The sequence below is a fragment of the Barbatula barbatula genome (genome assembly GCF_947034865.1).
Source record: "Barbatula barbatula genome assembly, chromosome: 7".
Taxonomy (NCBI): Eukaryota; Metazoa; Chordata; class Actinopteri; order Cypriniformes; family Nemacheilidae; genus Barbatula; species Barbatula barbatula.
In genome coordinates this window covers 7,834,553-7,858,078 of record NC_136770.1, presented here as the reverse complement: position 1 = coordinate 7,858,078, position 23,526 = coordinate 7,834,553, and the positions used below count along the sequence as shown (strand labels likewise).

The following is a 23,526-nucleotide window of genomic DNA, read 5'->3' as shown; positions in this document are numbered from 1 at the left end:
GGTTTAGGTCTGTAAAGATGCCAAATTATAGATTCTGGTTGAGAAATGCATTTCAGTTAATCCAAATATGAAAAAGCCTTGGAAGAGTTCACCTAAAATTTAAAGTTCTTTATCATTTATTCCTCCTCATGTCATTTTCAAACCTGTATGCCTTTCTTTCTATTCAGAATGCACAAAACAGTTTTGAATAGGGATGACGTTTTGTTTTTAGAGCTTGTGCGTGTGTTTTAATCTCTTTTTCGCCAAGCGCTCTCCCTCCCATTCTCTGTCGTTCTTTTTAGGCCACCTCCCTCTAGTTTCTGTTTGGTCCAGGAAGTGGTGTGATGTCGACCTATCGCTGCCAGTTAAGTTTCTGCCGGCTGATAAAAGGACGCTGGAAATGAATTAATGGCTGTCATGTTCTCTATAAACTGCCCACGTGCCAGTCACTCGCTTTTGTTAAACGTTGTTTTGAGCCCTTAGTTGTTTTACCACCTTAATGATCAGGGCCAGTATTCTTACTAGCTGATTAAGGAGAAACTGTAAAAAAATGGGTGTCTGTCCTAATTTTAGGACTCCTAAAATGTTGTGCTGAGAGTATTTCACAAAATGTTTTAGAGCTAAACTTCAAATAAACTTCCCCTTCCTTGAACCGCCACCTTAACGTGGTGGAGGGGTTTGAGTACCCGAGTAACCCTAGGAGCTATGTTCTCGGGGGCTATATGCCCCTGGTAGGGTCTCCCAAGGCAAACAGGTCCTAGGCGACGGGTCAGACTAAGAGTGGTTCAAAAACCCTTTATGATGTTTAAAATTACAAGGACCGTGACGTCGCCCGGTATGGCGCAACGGGGTCGGTGCTCGTATGCGAGCGTCTGGTGGCCGGGCCTTTCCCCACGGGGTCCGGCCGGGCTCAGCCCGAAGGAGCGATGTGGGGCCGCCTTCCCGTGGGCTCACCATGTGCGGGAGGGACCATAGGGGGTCGGTGCGTAGTGGATCGGGCGGCAGTCGGAGGAGAGTGCCTCGACAGCCCGATCCCTGGACACGGAAGCTAGCTCTAGGGACGTGGAACGTCACCTCGCTGGCGGGGAAGGAGCCTGAGATGGTGCGTGAGGTTGATAGGTTCCGACTAGAGATAGTCGGGATCACCTCTACGCATGGCTTGGGCTCTGGAACCACACTCCTCGAGAGAGGATGGACACTTCATCACTCTGGAGTTGCCCATGGGGAGAGGCGGCGGGCTGGTGTGGGTCTGCTTATAGCCCCCCAGCTCTCCCGCCATGTGTTGGAGTTTACCCCGGTGAACGAGAGGGTCGTTTCCCTGCGCCTAAGGGTCGGGGTTAGGTCTCTCACTGTTGTTTGTGTCTACTGGCCGAACGGCAGTGCAGAGTACCCGACCTTCTTGGAGTCTCTGGGAGGGGTGCTGGAAAGTACTCCGACTGGGGACTCCGTCGTCCTACTGGGGGACTTCAACGCCCATGTCGGCAACGACAGTGACACCTGGAGGGGCGTGATTGGGAGGAACGGCCCCCCTGATCTGAACCCGAGCGGTGTTCAGTTATTGGACTTCTGTGCTAGCCACAGTTTGTCTATAACGAACACCATGTTCAAGCATAAGGGTGTCCATCAGTGCACGTGGCACCAGGACACCCTAGGCCGCAGGTCGATGATCGACTTTGTGGTCGTTTCATCTGACCTGCGACCATATGTTTTGGACACTCGGGTTAAGAGAGGGGCGGAGCTGTCAACTGATCACCACCTGGTGGTGAGTTGGATCCGATGGCAGGAGAGGAAGCTGGACAGACTCGGCAGACCCAAACGTACTGTAAGGGTCTGCTGGGAATGCCTGGCCGAGTCTCCTGTCAGAGAGATCTTTAACTCCCACCTCCGACAGAGCTTCAACCAGATCCCGAGGGAGGCTGGAGACATTGAGTCCGAGTGGAGCTGTGGCCGTAAGGTCTCCGGTGCCTGTCGAGGCGGGAATCCCCGAACCCGGTGGTGGACACCGGAAGTAAGGGAGACCGTCAAGCTGAAGAAGGAGTCTTATTGGGCCTGGTTGGCTTGTGGGACTCCTGAGGCAGCTGACAGGTACCGGCAGGCCAAGCGGACTGCTGCCCGGGTGGTTGTGGAGGCAAAAACTCGGGCCTGGGAGGAGTTTGGTGAGGCCATGGAGAAGGACTATCGACTGGCCTCGAAGAGATTCTGGCAAACCGTCCGGCGCCTCAGGAGAGGGAAACAGTGCCCTACCAACACTGTTTACAGTGGAGGTGGGAGGCTGTTGACCTCAACTGGGGATGTCGTCGGACGGGGGAAGGAGTACTTCGAGGATCTCCTCAATCCCACCGTCACGTCCTCCATTGAGGAAGCAGAGGTTGAGGGCTCAGAGGTGGACTCGTCCATCACCCAAGCCGAAGTCACTGAGGTAGTCAAGAAACTCCTCAGTGGCAAGGCACCGGGGGTGGATGAGATTCGCCCTGAGTACCTCAAGTCTCTGGATGTTGTGGGGCTGTCTTGGCTGACACGCCTCTGCAGCATCGCGTGGCGGTCGGGGACAGTGCCTTTGGGATGGCAGACCGGGGGGGTGGTCCCTCTTTTTAAGAAGGGGGACCGGAGGGTGTGTTCCAACTACAGGGGGATCACACTTCTCAGCCTTCCCGGGAAAGTCTATGCCAGGGTACTGGAGAGGAGAATACGGCCGATAGTAGAACCTCGGATTCAGGAGGAACAGTGTGGTTTTCGTCCAGGCCGTGGAACGCTGGACCAGCTCTACACCCTCTACAGGGTGCTGGAGGGTTCATGGGAGTTTGCTCAACCAATCCACATGTGTTTTGTGGATTTGGAGAAGGCATTCGACTGTGTCCCTCGTGGCATCCTGTGGAGGGTGCTTCGGGAGTATGGGGTCTGTGGTCCTTTACTAAGGGCTGTCCGGTCCCTGAACGGCCGAAGCAGGAGCTTGGTTCGCATTGCCGGCAGTAAGTCGGACTTGTTCCCAGTGTATGTCGGACTCCGGCAGGGCTGCCCTTTGTCACCGGTTCTGTTTGTAATTTTTATGGACAGAATTTCTAGGTGCAGCTAGGGGCCGGAGGGTGTCAGGTTTGGGGACCACACGATCTCGTCTCTGCTATTTGCGGATGATGTTGTCGTGTTGGCCCCTTCAAACCAGGACCTTCAGCATGCACTGGGACGGTTTACAGCAGAGTGTGAAGCGGCTGGAATGAAAATCAGTACCTCCAAATCCGAGGCCATGGTCCTCAGTCGGAAAAGGGTGGCTTGCCCACTTCAGGTTGGTAGAGAGTTCCTTCCTCAAGTGGAGGAGTTTAAGTATCTCGGGATCTTGTTCAAGAGTGACGGAAGGATGGAACGGGAGATTGACAGACGGATCGGTGCAGCTTCTGCAGTAATGCGGTCGATGTACCGGTCCGTCGTGGTGAAGAAAGAGCTGAGCCGCAAGGCGAAGCTCTCAATTTACCGGTCAATCTACGTTCCTACTCTCACCTATGGTCATGAGCTTTGGGTCATGACCGAAAGGACAAGATCCCGGATACAGGCGGCTGAAATGAGCTTCCTCCGCAGGGTGGCTGGGCGATCCCTTAGAGATAGGGTGAGAAGCTCGGTCACCCGGGAGGAGCTCGGAGTAGAGCCGCTGCTCCTCCACATCGAGAGGGGTCAGCTGAGGTGGCTTGGGCATCTGTTACGGATGCCTACTGGACGCCTTCCCCGGAAGGTGCTCTGGGCCCGTCCGAACGGGAGGATACCCCGGGGAAGACCTAGGACATGCTGGTGGGACTATGTCTCCCGGCTGGCCTGGGAACGCCTCGGTGTCCCCCCGGAAGAGCTGGAGGAAGTGTCTAGGGTGAGGGATGTCTGGGCATCTCTGCTTAGACTGCTGCCCCCGCGACCCGGATAAGCGGTAGAAAATGGATGGATGGATGTTTTGTGAATACGGGCCTTTTTGTAATGGGTCACTTTGTCAAATGCCCTTGCTACTACTTATATTATTGACAATTCTGATGGCGTTCAAAGACTGTAGACTCTAGACCATGTCTTAAATTAGGTCGTAACAGGATGTAGCAGTGTTTTTCTTGCGTAGAAAAATTATGTCGGGTGTCTTAAATAAAAGTACAGTGTGCATTCAACAGACTGTGATTTTAACTGCAGTTGTGCCAATATGCCACAAAGGAGGCACTGTTTCGTAACCAGGGCTGAGGAGTCGCAGTAAAAGAGCTATTATGAGATGTTTTAGCTTTATTTCACGGCTGTTCAGGTGAATATTGTTTCTTTTGCATCAAAATACGCAGGGCCGGATTATCCAATGGGCATTTATGCGCTTTTGGGGCCCAAGAAAGGCAAGTAGGGGTCTCTGCGGGCGTGTCGAAAGGTAGGGGGCATGTTGAAAGGTTTCTCATTTGTTTTGCAGTTGTAAGTGTTATTTTAGAGACATTTGAACCACCCTTTAAATAATAATTGTAATTCACTTTTGATTGTGACACTTATCAGCTGTTCCTTAAATATCAGTTATTTCTAAATAGTTCAAATCCAATCACGTCAAGGCCCATTTTAAAATAGGGACTAGTAACTTAATAAAATTACTGCAGATTCTAGGTTTCAGTCGCAAGGTCATTGTTACACAAATTAAGTTTAACAAATGGACGAATATTAATCATTGACAAAGTTTGCCTGTTAATTCTTAGAATTCTTAAGATGTTAATAAGAAAATATTTGAGAATTACACTTTCAATTATTTTTAAGAATGTCCTATAATTGATCTTAATAAAGTTCTTATATTTTCTCTTAAGAACATATTTGTGAGTCCAACGTGTTTTGTGTGTTAAAAGTGTGCAAACAGATTCCTAAGAGATGCGTCACATTATCTATATGCGAAAGTATATGACAAAACCGGTCGTGTGTTTACAAGCCATACACATTGCTTTCTATGAGTGAACGGACAAACAATAATTTTGAGACAGTTTTGCTATTGCGCTAACACGATATCGATAATATTGTTAGTTCCCTAGTTTTGAATAAAGTTGGTAACCACACAACATTGGCCCCCATTGACTTCCATTATATGGACACACATCTCAATAATATCTTCTTTTGTGTGAAAGTTATACAAGTTTTGAGGGTGAATAAATTACCGAATATATTCATTTTAAAACCAAACAGCAAAGGCATTTTGTTGTATGTTGTGTCTCGTTCTTGTTTCATCCTAAAGCTCAATGGTTGGGGAAAATGAAGTTCTTCTTTTTTTGGCAATTTCGTATGATGGGAATTTTTCTTACCTGCAAACTTAATCCGAGAACATTTTCTGCTAAACAAACAATTAACCATGTTAAATTGATGATTACATATGTTATATATAATCTGAACTCTTACCTAATAATGTAGAGGCGGCTTCAACAGCTCCATTGTAGACATGCTTGTTCTCGGTGGCAGGATGCACTTTATTCCACAGGATGTGCACATAAAACAGAACTAAATAGTAACCAGCGGAGTTGAACACCCACCACAAACTCCAGAGCCTTAAATTAGGTACTTTCACCACATTTTTTAACTCTCTTAGCATCCCAACAAATACCGAAGTCCTCCAGGACACATCATCATTCTTCTCGCAAAGTTTCATCGTGGCCGCATCCTTCCTCTCCGCCTCTATGTGTTTTTTGTTAAAAAAAAGGCTACGCTTAGGCCACGGCAAGCAAAAGGACGACAGCAGTCCAAAAGATACAAACCCCAGAGATACTGTGCTGAGTGTCATGTATGACACACCACCCACTGACACACACAACTGACCCAGCACAGAGCTGGTGAAGACCCCCATGAGCACGGAGGAGCGGGAGTAGCTGGCCACACGTTGGTAAACGGTCGCTGGCACCAGAGAGAAGATGTATGAAGAGTAGGCCACACGGGCGGCCATGGTGATGCCGTAAAAGAACTCCATCAACTGCATTTCCAGCAATGATGTGCCCAGAAGCAGCAAGAGCCAGACGGAAACATGACTCAAGCTCTGAAGGATCAGCAGAGGTTTGTAGCGCAGGTAATCGGTCAGCAGAAACACCGGCACAAGCACTGCCATATAGGAATAGGAGAGTACAGGGTTGATTTCATTGGTAACCTGTAAAGATCACAAAGAGTGTATTACAACTCAAGAGGGGTTATGCATAACCATAACGTGCACTCCCAAACCCTCCTTGTGTGTTATCATACACACTTGCATAACACAACAGGAGTCATTTTTATTTTAAGACTTATCATTCGGTTACCAACATTCTTCAAACTATCTTTATTTGTGTTCTGCAGAAGAATGTAAGTAATACAGGTTTGGGTGAGTAACTATCCCTTTAATAACTCCACTAATACATTCACCAGCATAATGTGAAACAGAAAAACTCTCTCCTCTAAGCAGATCTGACCCATTTTGGAAAAATGTCACCTTTGACCATATTTCCATAACTTGCCAGACCCCAGCAGCTGTGTCAGTATGACGACCAAATAACAAAGCCAAATATGTGACTACAAAATAACCCAGGGTGCTCAAGTACGTGCATTAGCATAACAACAAAAATGACATGTTTACCAGTAGAGCTGCACTGTTGATCGTTAAAAGATCGTGTTCTGTGTCACATGATCACCGAAGAATTGGGATTAAAAGCGGAGTTGCCCACCCTGGACAGATTTGAAAGAAAACTAACGACTGCAGTTTGTAGCTCAGACAAATCCGAGTGCGCGCTTATATCTGCAATTGAGGTAAACACGTAACATTTCATGGTTTGAGTTTTTTTTACCTTTTTTACAGGTGACAATACTGGTTTGGTATGTTTAACAGTGTTTATTTTTTTGAAGACCCCTTCAAGCAATCTGTAGATCTGTAAATGTCACCTTATGAATTATTTTACTTTAGATATATATACCGGTTATATCTTGGAATTATACTTTTTAAGAAGTTTTAATTTTGCTGTATTTGTTGTAAAAAAAATATCTCACTGTAGTAACTATAGGTTAACCATGAAATATGTAATAATTTGGAAGCAAAGTCATCTAAATAAGACATAATAAACTTAAAAAAAAAACATTTGTCAGAACCTCTAGTAAATGATGTCGTCATTTGGAATCGAAAGAGAATCGCAATCTCTCTATTATACAAAATAATCGTGATTCTCAATTTATCCAGAATCGTGCAGCTCAGTTTACCAGTACTAAAATGACAATTACACAACAATCAGATGTTTCATCAAATAAAATGATGTTTCTCTCACAAACGTCTGCAGTAGTTTGAAATGATGAAGTAAAAAAGGACCACACCTGTGCTCTGGTGAAGTTCTTTTCTGTACTGAGCAGATACGGTGTGATAAAAGGCTCCCCGGGCTTTAGCTGAACCACGAAACCATAGAAACAAAGATAAGCGACGGACCATTTCCAGGCCCCGGACTTCAGCTTTTGGGCTTCCGGGTCCTCCTTGGTTTCAAGAATGAGCGGGTCTGGGGCAACATCTTCCACAGCGTGTCCGTTTCTGTCGGCCCTCTGCTCCTCACCATCCTGGGTGCTTTCACTGCATATACTTACTTCCACCATATTCAATACCGTTTGTCTGCAATAATGTACTGATGCTGGAAACTTTTTACAAGCTAAACTATCTCATAAGAAATAAAATGCCAAAGGAACTTTGATCCTGCAGTCGAACAGCTGAAGGCTTGTTACTAGTATTACACAGACAACCCAATGACTGCACTAGCCAGTATATCCTGAGCCATGGTCAGTGTTAACCATTACTATATTGGTTGAAAGGACCTTTTTATTCAAATAACACAGTGTTAAACAAGCTGACATCTTCAAATAAATGCCTACATTCACCTTTGTACGCTGTGATTCAAGTACTGTCAATGATGATTGAAATGTACTACCTAACAGAACTACACATTGTGAATCTGTAAAATAAGCGCACACACACACACAAAAATCACATTGTTAGTTGATTCATATTGTTATTGTTATACATTGTTACCTAAACAGGCATACGGTAGGCATGCCACTCAGTATGAATACAGCTAGATAAGCATAATATGCAAAAGTTTTAAAATAATATGCATTCTTCTTTTATGTGGCGAACTAACATGTCTTCTTACTTTATCTTATAAACAAATTACAATTTTGTAGACAAACCCTTTATTATTCGCTCACAGACATCAAGAACAGAAAGGATTAACGACCACTACATCGTGTACACTTCTGTGTAACAGAGCCGCTCATTATATTTCACATAATTGTGCATTGTGAGCCATTATTTACTGTACTTATGTATTAACTGACAAATGAGTTTAATCTCAGAAGTCATGAGTGATCACATGACAAAAGTCCATTCTTTTCTGAGAACAAAGTCTCGGTCTCTGTTTGTACAAGATGAAAAAATATCCAAGCATGCATTGTGTTTAAATTACCTGTTGATTTCCTGTCATCAAATGTACTCCTCTTAAACGGCGGTCGGTACTATTTTGTCCTGTCTGACGTAACAGCATTGAGATCCCCACTCCTCGAAACGTTTGATTATTTTTTCATTTACGCGTTTGTCAAAATAAGGCTTTTAGAATGCATTAGACCGGACGCATTGACTCCGCACTGGAATGTAACCCATCGATACGGGACGAACACATAGACCAGGAATGACAGCAAGAAGTTCAGTCTCTAAAATCCATGAGACACTTGCGCGCGTGTCAGTGAACCCCTCTGAGCATGCGCACCGGATGTTTATCTGAGAACCCCACTTCTATGCATTTTCGATAGATGTGACAGCAGTGTTTTTTGCTGATGATATATAACAGGCCTAATAAAAGAAAATGCACGTTTGATATTCAAAAGCTGTGTTTCTCAACCCATCTCTGGCATGTGCCAGTGCCCCTACAAGCTACAGCCCCATCAGGTTCAGGTATTCCCGCATCGACACCTAACCAGATAGCGTTACGTGTTCCTTTATTACTGTGATAAAGTTGGCTTGACGTTTGATGCATTATTTTTGTCTAAACTCGGAAAACCACTCGTGCACCAAAACTATGAAAACAGATTTGGTTAAATAGTTTTAAAATTTTGAAGAGAACAAAGTTCAGTTCTGTTTGTTTAGTCATGATTTATCGCAGCCCATAGATACTGTGCATCACGTAATGACGCAGGCTAGGGACCGTGTACAAAGTGCACAACGAAGAGGAACGCTTTCTAGTCACTCACTAGATACACATTGAAGTATTTTCCCTGTTCAAAAAAGCAAGAGGCAGACATCTTTAAAGGGAAAACATGTACAAACGCACATCACAGAAGAATGATTGTTGAACGGCAAAAACTGAGTTTACAAAACTCTCCATTCTTAATTTAAGCGGCGTGCGTTATACTGCCCCTAGTGGAACCTTCTGCGGTTGGATTTAGGTCATCATGCAGCATCTCAAACGAACATTGTCTCTGTACAAAATGTTCCTCTTAAGCAGATGGGGAAACTTTTTAAGTTGTATCTGGCCTGGGAGCTTTATTTGTTTTAGGCTGTTACATGATTTAAGTTAGGATTTTGGTCTAACATGACTCATTTGATGCAATACAAAAAAAATCCAAAAGATGGAGCTAGCCTGCAGTGCCATTGCAGTATATTTAGTCCATAGCATTATTGTCAGCCAAGAATTAGGGAAAAATGAGAGAATATATATATATTTATGCTTGATGTATACCTGATATATATATATATATATATATATATATATATATATATATAAAACTCATATACATATATATATATACATATATATATATATATATATATATATATATATATATATATATATATATATATATTTCTTGCTTCTCTCATTTTTCCCTAATTCTTGGCTGACAATAATGCTATGGACTAAATATACTGCAATGGCAAAGTCTACTGTATGTATATATACACACACACACACACACACACACACACACACACATATATATATATATATATACTGTATATATGATCCAATTGCCTTCAAGATAATCATGTTTTTCAGTACTTAACACATATATGTATTACACATATGTTTTCATTACATTAGATTTCATTAGATGTTCTAATGATATGCATAAAGCTCAAAACATAAAGTGTTTATGAAAATACCCTTGTGATTAAGTAATAAATAAACTTTGAACTTTTTTTAGTGGATGTAATTATTAGATTAGGCAGGAATTGTTACATGCTTAGTGGATTGTACAGTGTATTGAGTTTGCCTAGGATGCTTCTCTCCTTCACGCCTCTCTGGACCCATCAGATCACTGTTTGTGTTCCAAGGCCTGTCGATGACTGAATAGAGACTAGTCACCTTGCTGGGGGCAATAGAGCCTGGTTTCTAATAAAGAGGTGCCATTGTTGACTTGTCATACCCCCATCAGATTTTATACTTCTCCAGTTAGTACTGTAAAAAAATATATGACCACTTCAAGATCAATTGAAGTGGTCATATCATTTTTTACATATTTCTCCACTATTTAAAAATAGACATAAAAAGATGCTATACACAGTAGGGTAAGAATAAAGTCAGTTACGTATTATTGTTACTTTGTTGGTTTTATTATTTACAAGGCAGACTAAGTTACTGTTCACCCAGTTAGCTTCACTGACGTGTCAATGTGTCATGCACTGTAGATTTTGTTGTTTCAAAGAATTCCCTTTTGGAAGTTTAATATTTGTTGTGATTCTAATGATTCCTCCATGGCATGGAGGCAGAACAGGACTTGGATAAACAATTGGCCCTGCTCTGTTTTCAAATAGGTGTCCTATGTCAATTATTTTGACAGGATTTTTGTAAACAATGAAAGGTCTTCATTCATGATGTACTTTTTATTCTAATAAAAAACGTATGCTTATTAATGCTTTAAAAATGGCCGCCGTGTCAGCCAGCTTCCCTAAAAGAACTTTGGTTTAGGCCGATCAGTTCAGAGCTCTGCTAATAAAGCCCTATCTCATTTTCCCCTGTACATTACGACAAACAATGCACAACAAAGCTGAAATTCAGCATTTCGGAGTAACTCAAAAAAAGAATTGTGTGACGCGTGCAAAAATCGCCTTAAATTTAAATGCAAATCATATGTGCACCTCAAAGCCTGTCAGCAGATGGAAGCATAAAGATATGTGAATATATCCTGATAAATTCTTAGCAAGGTCTTAAATAAAGGTGATTCACGATTCCATAGAAGATCATTTTTTGTCTAAATATAGAACATTTAACATCTGATTAATATTAACGTTTCACAAAAGAATCTTTGTGGCAAAAAAGGTTCTTCCGAGTATAAAAAGGTAAGAAAGAGTGGTTCTTCCATGGCATTGCAACCTTTTAAGTCCAGATGGCTTTATTATTTGGACACAATGGACCAACACCAGCAGATGACATGGAACCTCATATCACATGGAAACTTCACAATGGATTTCAAGCATCTTAGATTTGGTGCCTGTCCGGAATCTTAATTTAAAAATAAAATGCAACATTTTCTCCAGAAAGAGTAAAATGCAACATTTACTCCATCAGTCTCCCTCATGAGTGTTGTGTGTACTAAACTAGTTTACGTGTTATAAGTCTATACGTTACATATACAGTATGTCACACACCTTAGTACATCAAGCGTTTTCATCTCAAAGCATTTCTTGAAGTCACAATGATATGAAATTCCTATGCTAATGAAAGCACATGACTATTTAGTCATTGAGTCTTAAGGTCTCAAAAGATCGTCTGAAACCAAGAGCCCGTGTACTTTCTAAGCGTCTGATGAAAACATGACCTGTCATTCAGTCATAATTTCAGGTCGAGCTTGAGCATAGCCATTATGGCTCCTGATCCAGATTACAGAGGGTTGAGAAGTATTTTATGGAGCCAACGCCCCCGTCTGAACATGGACTTTGTTTCTTTTGATTAAGCAGCCTTTCTCTGCAGAACAATCTGGCTCTCCAGTGCATTGCCTGTTTTAATGTGGAACAAATTTAATGCTCTATTTACGTCATCATCCCAGGGGCTATTCAATAGTGGGGAGGCTGCGTATCACCCCTGGTCTGGTCGCGACAATAACCGTAAATGCAATTTGTTGCTAGACGTTTAAAAACTCTTAAAAACTAGCATTTTGCCATGTTTTTATGTATTGTAAGCTTATAGGAGCAAATGATGGTAAGTTGGTTTTGAAGCAATTACAATGAAGTAGGACACACACCACATTGTTTGTGGTTTATCTACTTCAAGCCCCCTCTAATGTCCCGTGTAACTACAAGCCTGGAAGAATATGTATACAGGGGCTGCCTGAACCAAGCGATTCAGTCATAATGACAGAAGATTAATCCCTCCACAACTGTCCCGACATCACCATGGATTTGCTCTGGGTCACTTAATCCACGGAGGAGGAAGCTAAAGCTCAGTGTAATTCTGGCATCGTTGAAACATAAAATTCAAGGTCTAGCAGAGTACATAGCGAACCAAAGAACAGGACAATCCAACACAAAAAAATCAATGCCTGCTATAGAATGCTATGGGCCTAAATACTTAGTCTTTGGAACAAGTCTTTGGTCTGAAACTGTGGTGCTATGTTTGAAGATCATTTGGGACGGGTGTAATCGGGTGTATACATGCGTAGCATTTTGTAGAATATATACCGTTAACCATTGTCGAAAAAGACTGCCTCAGGGTAAAGGATAGGGATGACATAGATGAAGCATCATCCAATGATTGTGTTGAATTGCCAGTGTTTCTCATTGGACAGATCTAAAAATCTCACAGGAGGGGAACCCCTGTGCCCCTGCGCCCATGGACGTCCGACCCGCTTTCAGCACTTTATATAGATCAAGATCGAACCCTAAAATCAGATCGATCAAGCTGCCTTTTGCTGACATTCTGTTTCGACGGAAATGTCACGTGTCGTGACATTCTATTCACATGACTCCAAGCTCTAGCCAATTGGGTGCCACCTTTCGATCTGAGCTAACCAGGAGGATAGGGAAAAAATATTTTCCCTTTGGATGACGTTCCGTTTCATATTAATCTTTTCGCAAACGTTGAAAGTGGTGGCCATCTGTCTCCAGTAGCACCAAAGGTAAAGCCTCTTCTTGAGCTTTTAGATTTAGGGGTTTCTGGGATTGCTTTTAGGGTTTTTGAAATTAACATGGAATTGTAATAGCGTCATATAATTATGTTAGATGACACTTTTTAAAAAGAAATGCATTCTGATGTTACGCTTATTTTGGATGATCAATTCTAAATGGATCCAGACTTGGTTTAAAACACATTTAATTATTCTGATTTGAACCGAGTTGTGTTTTCTAGGCCGACCATAGGTCAAAGATATTACTAATTCATTATGCGGAACAACTATTGTTGACAACATACTTGATATTGTTTTGGAAATGGCTCGATTTAATTCTCGACGGCGTGCCTTAATGAGTCATTACACCTAATTACACAAATACAAAAGAGCTGTACATATTGGAGATAAGTATTGCTCATCTCTTGGGGGAGTTGGTCAATTTGATGTTTTTTATTTCAACTTCACTGCTTTCTGCAACAATTCACATATCGGGACTTTTCTGTGGATTTCTGCCGCAGATTTGAATTAAGTGCCATTGTTTTTGTATTTGACAGATTTGTTCAAATTTACTTTGATCAGAAATAAACCTAATGGGACAAAAGATTCACATAAGCACTTTTGTCTCAATTAATGCTGTTGTGTTTACTAGGGGTATTTGGTCAAGTGTCTTATGAAATGTATTTATTAATGTCATTAATGTCAATATGTATTTTTTATTAAAATGTAACTAAAGATGCTCTGGTTGCTGTTATAACAAAAAACAGTACTGTATGTCCCGTCACAGAAGGCAACCCTTGGGGAAACCCATCTGGTCAAATCCTTGCGGTTTTTAATAACAATTTGAGTTTTAATTTCACCGTACACATTTATTCCATTTGATTTTTATTTATTCACATTTTAGTGTTGTCAATAATATGTTTGACAGTAACTGTTGTGGATGAATGCAGATAAACTATGCGATGAGAAATCTAGCATGTTTAAACTGTTTAAAATTGTTAGTTATGATGATTAGAAGATTATTAAAATGATAAACAATAGATTTTTTATCAGTTTAATGTTCGTGGGGGAACAGCTTTTCAGCAGACTCCATTGACACGACACTCTTAAAAATGTGTCTACACTCTATTGTTCTGGCTTTTGTTGAAACTAGTTACTTGGTATTAGGACCTTTTGTATTGTTGCTGCTGTAAGACATATCGCTTTATAGCTCCCTGAACTCTCTTTAAGTCGCTTTGGATAATAGCGTCTGCTACGTGTAAATGTAAAAGTAAAGGTTTTGTCTAAACGGTTCGAAGAAGAACTCTTAACATCTTAAGAACGTTTCTGCTGCACAATGTTCTTCAGATTATAAAAAAGGTAAGAAAGAGATGGTTCTTGAAAAGAACCTTTGACTAAAGTGTTCTTTGGGGAACCATAAATGGTTCTTTTATGGCATTGCTGTGAAGAACCTTTTAACCTTTATGTTCCGAGAGGTTTACTTCAAGCTGTCCTTAAACGTCATCACAGTTTTATTTATGGATCTCCATCCAACTACAATGACACAATACAATGAGATTCACAAGAAAAAAAAACTAACAAAATCGTTATTTTTAGCTGTCATGGGGTGGTACCCTAAAGGCTTCCTTTTTGCACCTCTATAGGTACAAAACATCGAATTATGTATCTTTGTGGTGTACATCATTTTACGCTGAGGACCTAATGTGTACCTTCAAGGGTACACTTAAATGTTTTGTAAACAAAATTGTACCTTCATAGTCGTATTTTTTTTAAATACACTGTATTATTCGGTATCAAAACATCAGGGAATGGGGCAAAATCATTCCATGCTGCGTGTCATTTAAACAACAATCATACAAAAAAATAAGGGGGAAAAGAAAACAGATACATCTTATATAACACAAGCATCTAAATAACGTGGTCTCTTTTCTTTTCAATAACTGTATATCTGCATTTAACGCAGTTCATGCCTGAGTAGGTTTATATGAGGCTTCATCTTTTATTGGAAGGCAATCTCAGCCACAAAGCAGAGAGTAAAAACCTTCTTCTACTATGCATGTTTTACACCGAGAACAGGGCAGAGATGCGCAATGGAAAAAGGGGGGGGGGGCGTTTTCTGAGCATTGCTCAGCCATGCAAAAAGCGTGCTTAATTTGATAGCCGCTACATAGGAAGAGGCCAGAAGCTCTTTAGCAGAAAGCTTGACCCACTTTCCCCATCAGATGTCAGGAGAAACGCAGCTCTTACGGTGCTGAACAATGAGCCAGTTCTGTCAGGATTAACGTAAACTTGCCAATAAAAATAAAACAAATTTGGGTTGTGTGCATTGTGCAAGTGTGTGTGCTCATGAGAAATTTGCTCATTTGAAGCAAACATGCCTCAAACGGCACCGCATGTTGCCTTTTTGTTTCTATACAACCTTGTATCATCACAATACAAACACTAAAAACACAATTCAAAATCAAGTGGCTTGTTGGCACTCACTGTACAATATAGTATGGACTTTATTAACTAACATTAAAAGCTTTTATTCATACTGAGTCCATTTTATATTTAACCTCGGAGAATCAGAGCCATGATCCTCTTTTACAAAAACATTCCATCTGTTGGCTATTTCAGCCTGACTGGCTCTTATAAAAGTGTGTTGTGTATAATCCTATTTTATGAGACCTTTTTAAATATTATTCTCATCTTCGAGCATTTCTCTCCTTTCCAAAACAATGTCGATTATTTAGGATCACAGTGCAGCAAAATGTAAATAGCTCCTTCATAATTTTTTGTATTATACAGATGATGTTATTTCTACTGTTTCTTTTTCTACCTATATTTTGTAGTTTTGTATTTATAGTGGATTTTGTAGATTACTTTTTGCTGTTTAGTGGTACTGGTCACTAACCCCTGGATTCTGTTAATCTGGATTAAGGTCTTTATGTAATCTGGCATCCTGTGGGAGATTGGACATCTGGCTGTAGATCTGTCTCTGGTTTTTGCATATTAAACTTGCCTAGAACCGCCCACTCCGTCTGACTGACGTTTAGGACAATCAATTACTGTACATTTCCTTTTTTTTGTGCCGTTTGGGGCAGGGTTTATCAGAGATTGTTGTACAATAATACAATAATAGGCACGACAATGTTTTTGCCCAGTGTTCTCTACATACGAGTGTTGCAGATAACACAAAGGAAATGCCTAAAGGTTCATTCAAAAGTTCATTGCCGCTATCTTTGAAATGCTGTTGCCTTAGAAATATAAGGTTCTGTTTTCATTCTGAGTAGTTTTGAGATAATGATCTTAAAGGTTTTTGGATTCCATTTAACTTTGTAGATAAATCCTTCTGAAGCTATGCAATTTAGCTATAACTAACAAGTCAGCCAGCTCGAATCAGTTGCTTCTCATTGAGGTCATAATTGATCTGTTTCCAGTCTGCCCTGTTGAAGTCATTACTTTGGGACACATTCAATGTTCCAGATTGTATGGAATGTACTGGGCACACGGTTATTTGACTATTCAACCTAAGCTGTTAATGGCATGTCATTAAACACTGTTATGAAATGATGTTATGATATCCAAACATATCACATTTAGAAATAAACAAATGTGAAAGGCCAACTTTATATTTAGATTTACAAATATGAATAGAAAAAAAACACCTGAAAAACACAGTGAAAATGCAACATAGTTCACCCAACAATGAAAAATCTTTCATCATTTACTCTCCCTCATGTCATTCAAAACTGTATGAAAGTCTTTTTAATGCATAACAAAAAAAAGATAATTTGAAGAACATTGGTAACCAAAGAACAAGAGTTCTTATTGATATGTTCATTGGATCAATTTTTATTTCAAAACTTTTATGCTGCTGTTTTATATACCAACAATACGGTTTATACTTAGACATCAACGGGCACATAACCAAACCTTTAACATTGGTTGTGCATTAGACAAAGCCTCCCCCTTGCGTTTACAAAAAACATTACTCGTCACACTTATTTCATGAAACATTTGTAAGTCTAACAATATTGTAGGAATTTTATCTATTTGTGATTGAAAAGATGGAAATGATTATTTTTTATGTCTTTTTTTCTTTTTAAGTGACTGTGAGGTGACTACTGGCCCCTGTATTGCTTGTTCACCCAGCCCAAAATCCTAACCATGGAACCCACCAAAGTACAGTCAGAAGGAGGGCTCAATGTCACTCTGACCATCAGGCTCCTTATGCATGGAAAGGTACGAGGACAACGTGCATCTGTTTGTGATACATTTCCATACAATACAGTACCAGTGACACAGTAAAAAAAACTAAACTTTTAACAGTAGGCTGTGTCATAATATACAAAAATGTTTTCAGGTATAAAGAGTAATCTGTCAGATCTTCACAGTCACAACCTACATGTGTTTTTCTTACTGTTTTCACAGCTTTGTTGCTTTTGTAAGCAATATCCTCTCCTGTCAGATTAACAAATGCAAAATATTTGAGAATTTAATTCAAACACAGCATCTGCGATCACAATGAACCCTTTTTCTTCTTCACTTGCAGGAGGTTGGCAGCATTATTGGCAAGGTTAGGAAACCCAAAGTTTGTTACAGTCATTTATTTCTACTAATGTATTACTCAAAACATACATTTATTCTAGATGTACCTTTTTTTCAGAAAGGGGAAACTGTGAAAAAGATGCGCGAAGAGGTAAGTACCTTTAAAATGATTCTCATCAGATATGATTCTTATCAACACTTTGACTTTTATCATCACTACTGTATTTACAAAACATACCTTATCTACAGAGTAGTGCGCGTATAAACATTTCAGAGGGAAACTGTCCAGAGAGGATTGTTACCATCACAGGACCCACAGATGCCATCTTCAAGGCCTTTGCCATGATCGCGTACAAGTTTGAAGAAGTATCAGAACTCATAAATTCCCATATGCATCTTGAAATGATTATATAGCAGATCTAAATATCACTTCTATAAAATGAGGTCTGATAAATTGTTAAAGGTGGTGTTCTGGTTTCCCACAGGACATCATTAACTCTATGAGCAACAGCCAGGCCACAAGTAAACCTCCAGTGACTTTGCGCTTGGTGGTGCCGGCCAGCCAGTGTGGCTCTCTAATTGGGAAGGGGGGTTCTAAAATCAAGGAGATGAGGGAGGTATGTACATGGTTATGAATTCATTGTTTCATACACTGCAACTTTTCTTACTATGCAAGTATGTGCTGTATGGATGTACAGAATCTCAACCTTACTTTAATTCAACAGTCAAAACAAACTAATCAGTTCAGAGCAACAAAAAAAGAAAGAAAATCTGTGTTTCTGTGGTCCCCACCCTGACTGACTTTGCCGTGCTTGGTTTTCAGTCTACAGGTGCACAGGTGCAGGTGGCTGGAGACATGCTGCCCAATTCCACTGAGCGGGCAGTCACTATTTCAGGTGCTCCTGAGGCTATTATCCAGTGTGTAAAACAGATCTGTGTGGTTATGCTGGAGGTAAGAACAAGATTTAAAAACATTCACTGCGTCTTTTTACAAATTCGTTTCTGAGACAGAATTATATTGGGGTAGTTTGCCAGGAAATGAAAATTAATTTACTCACCCTCATGTCGTTCAAAGCCTGTACTGTATATGATCCACTGACTTCCACTGGATGGATACAAAACCACTGGGACATTTCTCAAAATAGGATCTTTCTTTGTGATCTTCGCTCATTAACAGGTTTTGAATTATATGATGGTGAATAAAAAATGACATAATTCTTGTTGCTCAATTGTTTTCTCTTCTTAAGTCTTATTTTCTCATCTTATTTGTCCTATGTTGTCCTGTTCCAGTCCCCACCCAAAGGCGCTACAATTCCGTACAGGCCCAAGCCTGCCACCACACCAATTATTTTCTCTGGTGGGCAGGTAAGAGCAGACACTCTGGCAGCACCGGCCACAGCCAATCTCAGCTTGTTACTGCAACATCAGCCTATGCCTGTAAGTATGGTCAGTAAATACACTTCAGTAGTCACGCCTACCGAATGTTTATACCTTTTTAATTGGAGATCCGTCAAACTTATTGATAAAGAATGAGAGAGGGGGACAAATTCTAGGCCTCATTCTTTGCCTCATTACTAGAGGGATAGTTCACACAACCCTAAAGGCGCATATTACTAACACGCTTTAAATAATAAAAAAACTGTACCAGCTCTAGAAAGCCCCGCTTTCCAGTAGAAAGATCCAATCGTCACTCGATAAAGACTGACGATTTTCTGGGGAGGAGCTATGTGAGGCGTTTTCCAGCCTGTGTGCATGCGCAATAGCTTAAGCGACCTTGAAAAATGTGATTTTTAACGCAATTTAAGCTCATCAAACCGAAGTTATGGTACTGTTCATATCTGGTTTCATTATTGATCGAAAATATGCTATTTGATTGTGATTTTTGAAAATATCTACATTCCACCATTCATTGAGATAGGACTGTTGACCTGCTTTGACGTACATAACTGCCCAGAAGGGTTGCAAACATGGGTGGCACGACTTCGTAAACTCACTTTATCAGGACCAGATGGGCACAAGTGCATTTGCTATTTAAACAACGTGGCAATTGATGTGAAAATGTTAACTGTGGTGGGCTGAAACTAGCAAAAATACTTGCTTCCCACCTGACGTTGCACTCCGCCAGGTGTATGATAGGGCCCAATGTGTTGAAAGTATATATCTTTTGTAAAAAACCATAAATGATGTTTAGATTGCTAGAAATTGAGTAGGCTTAGGTTTAGCCGATAAGGCATTAGTATTAGTATTACTGGTTGTTTGTAATCCCCTGTATGAAGATTCTCTGCTCTTTCCATTCCATAGACATACACCATTCAGGGACAATACGCCATCCCGCACCCGGATGTGAGTAAACCGTCTCTTACAATCCTACCTTTTACTTGAGCGTAGTACTCTTCTTAACCTTTTCTTAGCTTTATTAATATTGATACAGCTTAAAGATCTATTTCTATGTGTCTTTATACACAAGGCCTTGTTAGTGTCTAACAAGAGTTTGTGAAGGTCCAGGCTGGACTCATGATAACCTGTTAGGTGTACTGATCCTCCTCCCTCCCCCCCAGCAGTTGACAAAGCTCCATCAGCTGGCTATGCAGCAATCCCCCTTTACCTCCCTTGGACAGACCACCCCCGCTTTCCCTGGTACGTACCTTAAGCCCCCCCACTATACACCCTTTAATCTGTACCTTTTGGTCTTTTGTTCACTTTTTTGTCTTTCAATCTTATCCCCATGCAGGTAACTAGACAATCCCTCATCTATCAGGGCTTGACATTAAGGCTTGTCCGGGACAAGTGAATGTTTGGTATGGGCAAGAGAGATAATTTACTTGCCCGACCGGACAAGTAACTTGAAAAAAAAAAACTCAAGGCTGTACAGTGCGACGATATGTAGATAAGATAATAAAAATATGTGCATTAGACAGAGCTGCGTGTTTGTGTAGCAAAAGAGTACTAACTATTGTCAAATTGTATTTAGTGTTCAGTTTACATTTACAATTTTGCATTTTGGTGGATCCTTTTATTCAAAATGACTTACAGTGAACAGGGTATACTGCAGTAGTGTATGGGACCCATGACCAATGCTCTATCAACTGAAGAACAGGAAAACTTTTGAAGCTCTTGAATGCGTGTATATATGTATATATATGCATAGCCTAAATACAGAAGTGTTTCTGTAGCTCAGTTGGTTAAGCATTAGCAGTGCAAAGGTCATTGCCAGGGAACACATACTGAGTATAAAAAACAATGTATACTGTGTATAATGTATATGTATATACAATGGATAAAAGAGTCGCTAAAAATGTAACATAATAGGAGGATTAAACTCTGTGTTGTACTCGTTGATGAGTAATCTGAGTTTCAGTCAACAGAATGTTTAGTTTTTCCGCCACGCACACACTGCACAAAATAGATGCTTCGAAAACGACCTTTTCCAACTGAATGAAAGCTGTGCACCTTTTGGGGAAAAATGGGTCTCAAATTTGCTACATATAGTGCCAAAGTCAGTAAAATTGGCGCCGGTATGTGCGCAACTGTTTGTGACACGGGACCTTGGCAAGGATGTTGTATTATGCCAGGTTGCAACATGCATGGGAAACGTCTTTGGCATGCTTGTTGCAGTGTGTGACGCACTATGCAACAAGCTAACGTTAACTAGCTAAGTAACGTTTTAATCTCTAACATAGCAGATTCATGGAAAAATACATCGGTAATCAGCATTCTTTGCCACAACTAATATATTAATGAATAAATAAAGATAATCACTTAATTCAAAGTAAATAAAACAGCCTACTTACAAGTACTTTTTTGAGTGAATATCAAATTGTCAAGCCCTGAGTCTTGTTTATTGGATTTCAAAAACAATATTGTTGACAGAAAAATGATCAGTATGTTTAAACGTATGGTATGTAATAAAGAACACAATAGCAAGATCTGATTTGCTCTCATACTAAGTTCTACTGTGTTTCTAGGTGTGGATGCCAGTTCACAGGCCAGTACTCATGAACTCACCATTCCAAATGATGTGAGCAATTTTCCTAACCTCCTTATTAAACATATTATATGAAAGAAGATTCCATTACAAAACACCTGTTGATTTTCACGAAAAGAAAATCTGATCTTTGGCAGCTGGGGCACTAGAAATAAACCATAAAATTAAAATGTTCCTGTAAAATGATATGTTTTCCCCATTATTCTGTAATTTTACGTTTTTGTAAAAATACATCAAAAATCTTACATAATACATTGAAAAAGTTTAAAAAATAACAGAAAATTCAGTGTAATTATAAACCTTATGAAGTTAATCTGTCTTCTTTATGTTTCCAGTTAATAGGCTGCATAATCGGACGCCAGGGCACCAAAATTAATGAAATCCGTCAGATGTCTGGAGCTCAGATCAAAATTGCTAATGCCATGGAGGGGTCAACAGACCGTCAGATCACCATCACTGGCAATCCTGCCAACATCAGCCTGGCACAGTACCTCATAAATGCCAGGTGAGATCTTCTCAGACAGTGACATTAAACCGGTTAAAATCGACCAAACACCAAATGATGCTTATACTGTACATGCTCTTCAAATTCTTACTGTACTGTTTGCAGATTCCGAGATGTGGCAGCCATGTGGACTGATCCTTCGACCATGACCACCTCCTGAAGTCATTATGCTCTTTTCATCTGACAGTACGCTTTTGAATGGTTTTTGGGCCTCTGCAGTCTTTGTTAAACCTGAATAAGACCTAATGTAGTCAAACGTTTGTTTCTCAGGATGTTTGGATTGCGTTTTTATGTAATTCAACCTGTTTATTCCATAAAACAAGACAAAAGTACTCTAATGAGCAACCTGTATTTAAATCATTTGTATGAAATAATTATCTTGGAATTGTGTCTGTGTACCAGGATATATAATTAACTCTCTTGTTAATTAGATTTTAGTTTTAGAACAGAAAACTTAGCATGCTGAATGTCTAGCATCTGTTATGCTCTTATTTAGCTTAAATGCTTTCTCAATATTTTATATTTACATTTACATTTACATTTACATTAAATATTTACATATTTAAAATATGTATTCAAGTTATCACACATTTAATGTCAGCAATAAAATAATTGATGTATTATTTATTATCTATTATTTAGTTCTGCATGTGGCTGAAAAGATGGTCCTTAAAAAATCTGTTATAACAAAACTACAGTGAATAATGGATGTAGAAATTGCTGGTTTATATATCGCCAGACAGGCGTAAAAATTTCACACAGCTGTTAATAATATCCACAAAGCAACTATCTTAATGCCTGATTTGTTTATTACTCATTTAAAATATTCACCTTTCCTCTGGTTCTGAGAGAATCCTCTATTCAACCTCTAGCACAATTACAGAGAGAGACCGCTGCATGTTTGACCATTTTAAGCGTTTCAAAAAGGCTAATTTATGATTGATTGTTAAAATTTTCTCGGATAAAAATATTATTGTTGACTGTGTAGCTAATGGTTTATGACTCAATGTACTGAAACTTCATTTATTGCTTTGTAGTGCGCTGTATGCAATAATGTGAATAATGTATTTGAACTTTTATTGTCATGTTAATAGTTTAAGTGTTAACTGTAAACCTTAGTAAGGTATGCATTTAGGCTATTTGGCCTATTATGTATTTGTGATTATGAGGAGGCAAGTCATTGAAGTTAATTTGAATGTAATGAAATGATCTTTTAATGGGCCATTTGCTATTTAAAGAGGTTCCAGACAGTCTAAAACAACAGCCTAGTATGTTGATTTTGCTTGTCCGGTGATTTTAGGTTTTCTTTCAATTGCGTCTCGATAGTTTGTTTAACAGTTCGCTTTGCAGAATGTTTATTATTTATATCAATGGACTTGATGAGTTTCATTCTAATGTATAACTCATTTATGTATGCATTATAGTGTTGTCATGATTTGTATGTAAGATAAAATGTTATTTACTC

The 23,526-nt window shown here is 40.0% G+C and overlaps 2 protein-coding genes across 3 annotated transcripts in view; one reads left to right on the top strand and one right to left on the bottom strand.

Annotated features, from left to right (window-relative positions):
• slc19a1 (solute carrier family 19 member 1) overlaps positions 1 to 8,913 on the bottom strand; it is a 20,773-nt gene extending 11,860 nt beyond the window's left edge. Inside the window, exons 1-3 of the mRNA XM_079460082.1 lie at positions 8,409 to 8,913; positions 7,276 to 7,898; positions 5,353 to 6,088 (exon numbers count right to left, since the gene is read on the bottom strand). Of these exons, the coding sequence (XP_079316208.1) occupies positions 5,353 to 6,088; positions 7,276 to 7,545 (1,006 nt within the window). The 5' untranslated portion in view covers positions 7,546 to 7,898; positions 8,409 to 8,913. The remainder of the gene's footprint in view (positions 1 to 5,352; positions 6,089 to 7,275; positions 7,899 to 8,408) is intronic.
• LOC306896275 (poly(rC)-binding protein 3) lies at positions 8,745 to 23,526 on the top strand. Of its 2 annotated transcripts, none has more exons than XM_079460084.1 (13): positions 8,745 to 8,893; positions 17,131 to 17,265; positions 17,576 to 17,599; positions 17,690 to 17,722; positions 17,821 to 17,937; positions 18,057 to 18,188; positions 18,395 to 18,523; positions 18,862 to 19,008; positions 19,873 to 19,914; positions 20,133 to 20,208; positions 21,537 to 21,589; positions 21,892 to 22,061; positions 22,167 to 23,526. In XM_079460084.1, the coding sequence occupies exons 2-13, from the start codon at positions 17,191 to 17,193 to the stop codon at positions 22,219 to 22,221; spliced, it is 1,053 nt and encodes a 350-aa protein (XP_079316210.1). In that variant the 5' UTR covers positions 8,745 to 8,893; positions 17,131 to 17,190; the 3' UTR covers positions 22,222 to 23,526. The 2 variants fall into 2 exon arrangements, with proteins under 2 accessions (XP_079316210.1, XP_079316209.1); XM_079460083.1 differs by lacking the exon at positions 8,745 to 8,893 and adding an exon at positions 12,759 to 13,050.

What these genes read in the sequence shown, in the direction of transcription:
- LOC306896275 (XM_079460084.1), top strand. Translation starts at nt 17,191, where the DNA reads ATGGAACCCACCAAAGTACAGTCAGAAGGAGGGCTCAATGTCACTCTG. An exon ending in GGCTCCTTATGCATGGAAAG is followed by an intron (nt 17,266 to 17,575) that starts GTACGAGGACAA and finishes CTTCACTTGCAG; the next exon opens with GAGGTTGGCAGCATTATTGG. An exon ending in GACCACCCCCGCTTTCCCTG is followed by an intron (nt 20,209 to 21,536) that starts GTACGTACCTTA and finishes CTGTGTTTCTAG; the next exon opens with GTGTGGATGCCAGTTCACAG.